Raw genomic sequence first — 8,385 nt, 5'->3', positions numbered from 1 at the left:
AATATTTTCCGTTGCAATTCTGGGATATAATCACATCTATCATTGCTATCATCTGAGATCTCATAAGACCATTTCATAATCTAGGGCACCTCATATAAGGAAACAAAATATAAGTGCATAGCCCTTTTAGGGTTATTTTTATTATATTCAATAAATATCCTTTGAGACTTGGTTAAGTCTCTTGGTAATATTTCTGGTTTTGAGGAACCAATCTTTAAACCAATTGGAAAAATCCTTTAAGGACTTTATTTTAAATTGTAAAAACCAGTTATGTGTCTCATTTTGACTCTGATAGCCTAAGATCATGCTCTAGGTTTTAATATAATTATAGAAACATTTCCCTAATGTGTTAAAGCTTCAAATCAAAAGCCCAATAGTAAGTGAAGTTCATGTGCTTTCCACCCTTCTTTATGAAATTTGAAGTTTTAAGAATATTGTAGATTTGGCGTATCTATGAATACTTCAAAATAAATTGTCCAAATGATGTATTATAAGATACAATATTTTTATGGGATTGCCTACAAAGAAACAATTAATCTTTTGTACAAGAAGGTCACGATCATTCATATTCATTAGATATCAAATTGGATGGATTGAGATGAGTCACGAAGTCCAAGAATATAATATTTTGGAACTGTATCAATTTAATGACTCTCTTACAACCACCCATTTTAAAATTTAAGGTAAAAAAAAGGACTATGACCCATATACAAAACATAAATGGAGATAATGTATACGAAAAGTAAATAAATTTTTCACTCAAGAAGATCATGTCTATAAAAATTTAAATAAATCCATGTTTTTTCTCACAATCCATGTTTTTTTTCTCACAACATAAATCCATGTTTTTTTTCAACATTCAAGGACATCAAGATGACGCATCCAGCGTTCCCCAAAACCAAAATAACGTTTAATCAGCTTAGCTTTTTCTATAGGGTGTAAATTTCTTCCAATATAAGAATCCGGTTTCTATAAGGCCAAGCCCGCATATGTAAAAATGTGGGCCTCTTAATAAATCTATTTTTGAGATGGATTTTAAGACAATTTTTAAGGACATGTAATCTCTAAGATGGAGATCATGAATATGAAAAAGTAAAGGAAAAAGTTTATATAAGGTTGCAACCTTAAAATGTAGAACTACGGATGCACCTCAAAAATCCATCAAAAAAGGTTATTTTAGTTTTGAAAAACCATGTGATTGATCATCTTGACATCAAAATGTATGACTTGAAAAAATGTTGGTTTAGTGTTGAAAAACCATGTGATTGATCATCTCGACATCGAAATGTATGACTATGAAAAATAAAAAAATTTCGAGTCTTAAAAATAGTGCATTTTACAACATATTATCTACACCATTCATTTTCAAAATTTTCATATATTTATAGATCTACTTGATTTTAACCATTTTTGGAATTTAAATTTTTTTAATTAGATATAAAAATAGATTTTGAGATAATCCTAAGAACATTTTACGTCAAAATTATATATTATGATAAAATTTAAAGGTGCACATAAGTTGGATTGTTTAAGGTTGCAACCTTATGAAAACCACACCCAAAAATAAATAAATTTTAAAAATTAGCATTAATAATTCTAGTAAGAGAACATTTGGAACATTAGTTTCTATTATTTTTAGATAGAAATACTTGCATCCATCTTTTAAAATGGATGTTTTATACTTTCTGAACCCCATACATAGAAATGCGGTCCTCCCCTAAATCAACCAATTTTTCATAAACAATTCCCAAATAAAAAAGGAAAACGTTTATATAGAGCCTAGGCTCTAAATAATCAAATTAGAGCCTACTTCAAAACATTCACTAGAATAGGTCATTTTTATACTCGAATATCATTAAATTGATAATCTTGACATCAAGATGCATGGACATGAGAAAAAAATGAATTTCAAGTTTTGAAAATAAGGTATCTTGTAACTTATTTTCGACCGTCAATTTTTTAGATTTTCAAGTTTTTATAGATATGATCGATTTACCCTATTTTTAAAACTTTAAATTTTATAACTAAAGATTGAAAATATAAATCATATTTCTTTTTAGAGCCTCGGCTCTAAACAAACCGCGCCCAATAAAAAAACAAAATATGCAAACTCAACATAACTGCGACTGAAGAGTCAGTCCCACCAACTCTTACGGTATCATGATGAATGCCTTTCTTGTGATCCTTGGTCCCACCACTACTAAATACTAATAAATTAAATCATTCAAACCGTTCAAAGCCGCCAAGAAAGGTACTGAACCTCTCTCTGCTTTCTCTTAAAATCACCATTTCTGACTTTGCCCGAAATTGGAAGAGATTCCGCAGAGAAAAGAGGAAAGGAAAAAGCCACACTCTCACTCCAAAACACAAATCGCAGTGACTGCTAATAAATGGAAAGTGGAATTCACACGTATTTCATTTACCTAAAAAAATTGACTTACAAAACAAACTAGAAAAGATCTTAATGTGGCTCAAGCAATAGGACACAGCCTCTGTATTTCTGAGGAATCCTTCCTCTTTTTCAAGACAGAGGTAAAGCTTTGCCAAATTTGCATGCAAACTTTTCAGTTCCTTTTGATCTATTTGTATTTTATCTAAGGGCTATTGTTTCTGGGCAAACCAGTCTAGTTTTGACTTGGATTTGCAATTCCTTTTGATTCTGCAGAGTCTAGAGCTTCTTTTTTCGTTTTTAGTCAGTCCCTCCGGGGAACTGTGGATTGAGTTTCAAACGACATAATTTCTTGAGTTTCAAACGTCATGATAAAACTGTCATCCTTTGTCTCTCACACCGATTACTTTTGCTCTACCTGCCTTTTGATAACATGGTGGTTCAAGAGCCACATAATTTCTAGCTTTATATTTACTTTTTGCTAAGTCTCTCATACTCTTGAGTTAAAAAGTTTCATGGTTAGGGCATCATGTGTGCTGCTGTGCCACTTTATAAGCAAGGATTTAGATTTTTTTTTTTTGTCATCCTTTGTCGTTAGTGCTGATAACTTTTGCTCTACCCGCCTGTCGATACCTTGGTAGTTCAAGAGGCTACTGAATTTCTAGTTTTATATTTACTTTTTGCTGAGTTTCTCATACTCTTGAGTTAAATTTCATGGTTGGGGCATCATGTGTGCTGTTGTGCCTCTTTATAAGCAGGCATTTAGAATTATTATTATTTTTTTTAATTTCTTGTTTATTGTAAGTTCTCCTATATTGTCCACTTTTGACCACTTTTTTAATGATGTTAATGCATTTTCAATGGTGGTGTATTAGCTATTGTTTGATTTGTCTCTTGTTCATTCCTTCTTCGCATATGTCCACCTGGTTGTTAGTAGTCAGCTTAATCAAGGGTAACGACTATGGCTATTCTCTTTAACCATTGGCAACACGTGAAAATTTATATCAGTTATGTGTGTCTACTTTCACTGATCAAAGTAACTATACTTAGTGTACTCTTGGTTTCTGCAGGGGTTTACATGGTTTACAAATCAATAAAATACCAGGTTAATATTTTTTTTTTGGGGACGTCCTAGATTGAAGGACAGAAGGCAATCTGGACAGCCTATATTCATTGAAATGACATGCACATTTGGCCCACACTTTTGGTGTGTATCCATTTTTTATTTGGAGCACTTAGATGAGGCATACATGTGTGCAAAAATTTTGGGTTGTTGCGTCCTTATTCAAATGCAGTTCCCTTCAAAAAATCCATCTTAATGATGGATTTGAGATCTGAAACATATCCAAGGAGCAGTTTCTATCAAATCTTGCCATGTAATTTTTGCCACTCAAGGTGAAGAGTGACGGCTTAGCACAAGTCATTCCATAGTTATGTGAAGGAGATGAGTTCATGATGCAATTCTTCTAGTTGTGGTTTTAATTACTTTGCTTTAGGTCGATATGGGAGATATGGATGTTATTGAGGTCATTGGCGATTTTTATAGTTTTTTATCTGACTAAGATGTTGGATCTGAAAACGAAATGTCATTTTTTCAGGGACATGCTGCACTTCATATTTATGTGTTTTTATTGCGTAGCATTCCTCCTTTTCTATTCTGGTATTTCTTATTCGTATCGTTTATATCTGCATCCATCTCACCAAAAGCATATCTATGTGCTTTTGAGTAGCAAATTGTAAATTGCTTGAGTAGTTCATTTCTTGTGCTAAATCATTAATGAATTATGTCTTTTGTCTGGTTTCATTTATATTTAAATTGCTTTTCTTTGTTTTTCAATTATACCCACTTCTAATCTTTTGCATGTTTGGCATAGTGTGACACTCCTCTATTTTTGAGGTAGCAGATATGTTTGAAGATGGATTATTAAAAACTGCTAGTGTTGTCGGCTACTGGTTACATATTCTGCCAAAGTGAAAATATTTACTCACATCACATGGAAAAATGTAATGGCAGGAATCATGCACAGGTTGTTAGTTCTCTCAATCATTTTGCATTCTCTTAATTCATTGCAATAAGATATGGATTTGACTCATTTTGGCTCTGTACGAACATCAGAAATTGTCTGATATCATTGTTCTGACTTCATGCCTGCAGCCTCCATAGAAAGAAATCTACTGAGTCTCCTAGGTTGATTGTAGCTGTGCTATGTGGAATTTTCATGGGATTTCTTATTGGTTCTTCAATTCCAAGTATTTCAATTTCCAAGGTTGTCCACCTTGACCTTCATATACACTATCATTTAATTGATGTGTTTGTTAACAGGGATTTGAAATGGGCTTCTTTCATTTTACAGGTTGATCTTTCTCCTCATCATGGTCATGTTGAGGGGATGAGTTCTATGTTGTCCACATACTTTCCTTTGAACTCACAGAATGCATCATTATTTACTTCTGGAACTGCCAATTCTCTTCCAGCTTCAGAGAGAAATAGAACAAAGGTATTCGCCATTTCCTATAGCTTTGCATGACTGTACCAATGGAATGTGCAACGAATTGATCCAACTTCTATCCTTTCGTGTCTGCAGCAATTCTGAATCTCAGGGGACTCCTGAACTTCTTATTGCTGAATTGTTTAGCGTTATTTAAAGAATTATCGTTGTTTTGTATGATAATATAGGGGCTTAGCTTTCGGAAAACTGGGATAGCTAGTCATAAGATCCTGCATATTTAGCATCAAGAACAAACAGCATGGTGCCCAATTCACCAAGGGTTATATGCACCCTTCGAAATTCCCTACATGATAGTCTAGAAGAGCAGAATTTCGACAAATCATTACGTAGACCCTGTGCTACCACAGTGGCATCTCACAAAAGTATATATGTTAGCTTATCCACTACATCATTACTAGTGGATGCCTTCTGATACACAACAAAGATTTCATGCCCTAATTGCATCTTGAACATGGAATCCTTGCTTTTTCCTAGAGAGAATACACCTAATGTTTGAGTTGCATTGTAAAATTTTAATGGAAGCACAAGGTTCTTCCTAATTAAGAGGCCATCTAGCATGCATTGCATTTCATCTATCACTCTGTTTGGGTAATGATCGAAACTATTCTTCCATTCCCACAATCATCTCCAGTATTTCCTCCACCTCTCCATTGTTTGAAGCTCCCTTGTGTTGCACCTTAACATCATGTGCAACTGGTCTCGATTTCTGCACTGACTGAAATAGCTTTGGGTTCTGTCAAATTTTTGCTTCTACTACCAGTTTAGACATCATAAGATACATTATTAATAAAGATTATCTTCATATCAAAGTTTGATGATTGTTGCTCTCCCCTATAATATTGAATATTGTCCATTTAAAATGGTTAATTTTGCAAATCCAATAGTACAGCTTGGCCTTTCCACAACAATATGAGATGGTAATGAATGGTGTTCATTATGAGAATCATTAGTGGCTCTTACCAGAGCATTTGTTCTGTTGACCTTTTCGCCACCACTTTATTTGAGCAATCGAGATATAAGGACTTTCCTTAAATGCGCCAATATAGCTATGGCTACTGACAATCAAGAGAATGTTAATAGAAGTACGCATTATCTTGTGCATTGACATGTGTTCCTAACTTCCTATATATGTATGGCTCTGTGTGTGTGTGTCGGTGAGTCTAAGTAAATATATATTCTCTCTCTCTCTCTTTATATATATATATATATTATATTCTCTCTCTCTCTCTCTCTCTCTATATATATATATATATATATATATATATATATATATCAGTGAGTCTAACTTGGATGCACTCTAGTTACTTGGGCTCAATAGCTTGCCGAGCCCAAAATTCCCCCAAACTTGTCTGGGGATCACTGTTGTAAGACTCATCTAAGTTACTAGCAACGCGGCTAGTTTCCGACTCACTTAGTGAGTCTATAGGAAATTGTCGAGTTTGATTAAAATTCAGTTTAAAAGGGGAAAACCGTCCCCTCTTTCTTCCATCTTTGCTCTCGTTTGAGCTCAGTCTGATCTCAAACTTTAAGCCTAGGCCTCTTCTTCCATCATTTATCGACTGAATACTTTAGATTTGGTTTAACAAAAGAAAGCAATAATCTTGGACTCGAGAGATTTTTAATTAAATTAGGATTTTGGCTGAAGTTGATTTCTTGTGAAATTTTTGCCACCCTAGCTCGATCCACCCTTTAAATTTCTTCCTAAGCTTTTTTTGGTGTAGTTAATTAAATCCCATGCTTAGTTCCACAAAAAGTATTCAAAATCTTGGATTGGGAGATTTTGAATGTTGAAATTCGATTTGACTGAAAGCTTCGTGGGGGTATAATATCAACGAAATGAGCTTTTCATCACTTTTCATTTTGTATGTAGGTTTTCTTAGTTGATTAACTTTGCCTTAGCCTGTTTCAAACCGGTCATGCCAGTCCCAAGCTTGGGTAAAGAAGGAGGGATGTATTAGGCAGGCAACCATGGTAAAACTTTGCCAAAGTTTTCTTTGAATCTTGAACCTATGTTATATGCTAATGCTAGGGCGTTCCTTGTAAGCCATGTGCTGTACCGGCACCTAGTATTTGGGGGTATTTTTTCCCAAATAAAATATCACCAAACTCAAGAAGTGGCGATATCTTGCAGAATAAATTCCCAACACAATGACTGTACCCAAAGAACCAATGGAAGTGGCTATAGTGGGTAAAAAGCATTATCATGATAAATAAAAAGATGAAATGTCCCTTAGATATGATGAAATAAAGCTCCCTGCCAGAAATGAGGAAGATCTGAGCCTAATCATACCCAAATCAGCAATCAGACAGTCTAAAAAGAGACATGGTCAAACTGTAATCAAAATGAGACTAAAATGATAATGCGACAGTTCAATATTTAATCTAAGGTACCCTAAGGCTACTCTCTGAAACGGGCCAATCCGAGGTCGGATGACCAAGATATGGTCCGGCGTAGCTCAACGGTCCATTTAACAACATTGATCTAAGGCCAATTTACAAAGCTTTCTCAAGATATACAAAGATAAATGGCCTAACAACTTTTTGGGAGGAAGATATCAAAATAGAAAGTCTATGGACCAAATTTGAGCCCAATTTGACATTGGATGAAGGAGAAATGGCCAATGTCTTTATCCGTAGGTAGGGTCCATCTAAATTGGTCCAACTGTAAAAGAGGAACCCAATAAATAAGTGGCCAATGAGCTTCAAATTCTTCTAAGATGAAGGTGATGATGAGGAGCCCTTGACAAAAAATTCAGCCAAATTTGATATCCAGAAATGTCTTATCCAGGATCATCTTCAGTGCACCGTAGGGGGACCACGCAGAAAAGAGGAACAGACTATACTCTATCTGTTGTTCATCATCTTTATTGGAATTACAGCAAGCAATGAAATTTTTTGCAAAAATTCGGGGGCCATATTTCCGAATTCCTATAGCAAAACAAGCTCAAATTTCAGTATGTTGTTCCTTGCAACATGAGTTCTTCATCCATATATGGATTACTAGATTCATCCACTTGAATCGAGGTTGAATCGAGTCAAAAATGTTGGAGTTTTGCAACAAGTGATGTGTATCAGTCCCCATGACCTCCACTCACTCTCGGAGCAATATCTCACAATCCGTATGGCGTTTCAAGCCAAATTTTGGCTGGAAGCTTCCTAACTCAGAGATGAACTCATCCATATATATGGAAATACACGATCAAGTTCCAATTAAGGGAGCGAATCCTAGTGAGAAATTGCCTTAATTTTTCAGACTACGGTTTCCAAAAGTAGAAAGAAATAAAAGAGTCATATTGCTCCAATTTGACATCGTCTTGAGCCGAAATTTTCACCAAACATCTGTCTCAGCATCCTCCATAAGAATCTGCTAGTTAATCATCAAATAACGGCCAAATTCGAGTGCAAGGATGAGGTTTAGATATGGGTATGCAATTTTTACCTGAAATGGATAACCGCAGCTCAAAATTAGCAAAACTTGATGTATTG

General features: G+C 34.7%; 1 protein-coding gene across 6 annotated transcripts in view; it reads left to right on the top strand.

Moving 5' to 3' along the window:
* The first annotated feature begins 2,230 nt into the window (after positions 1 to 2,230).
* LOC18448245 (uncharacterized) overlaps positions 2,231 to 8,385 on the top strand; it is a 53,092-nt gene continuing 46,937 nt past the window's right edge. For 4 of the 6 annotated variants that reach the window (XR_016055230.1, XM_088866312.1, XM_088866311.1 and 1 more), the window contains exons 1-3: positions 4,361 to 4,416; positions 4,545 to 4,656; positions 4,744 to 4,887. Coding sequence is in view for 5 of the 6 variants with exons in the window: in XM_088866312.1 (XP_088722438.1) it covers positions 4,397 to 4,416; positions 4,545 to 4,656; positions 4,744 to 4,887 (276 nt within the window). In the remaining variant the exon portion in view is untranslated. Of the gene's footprint in view, positions 2,533 to 4,360; positions 4,417 to 4,544; positions 4,657 to 4,743; positions 4,888 to 8,385 lie in introns of those variants that run through there. The other 2 variants (XM_088866313.1, XM_020675969.2) reach the window with 2 other exon arrangements.

Source organism: Amborella trichopoda, chromosome 5, assembly GCF_054954075.1.
Source record: "Amborella trichopoda isolate Santa Cruz 75 chromosome 5, AtrichopodaSantaCruz75HAP2 v2.0, whole genome shotgun sequence".
NCBI classification, from domain to species: Eukaryota; Viridiplantae; Streptophyta; class Magnoliopsida; order Amborellales; family Amborellaceae; genus Amborella; species Amborella trichopoda.
The sequence above is the reverse complement of the archived record's forward strand: the minus strand, read 5'-3'. Positions and strand labels throughout refer to the sequence as shown.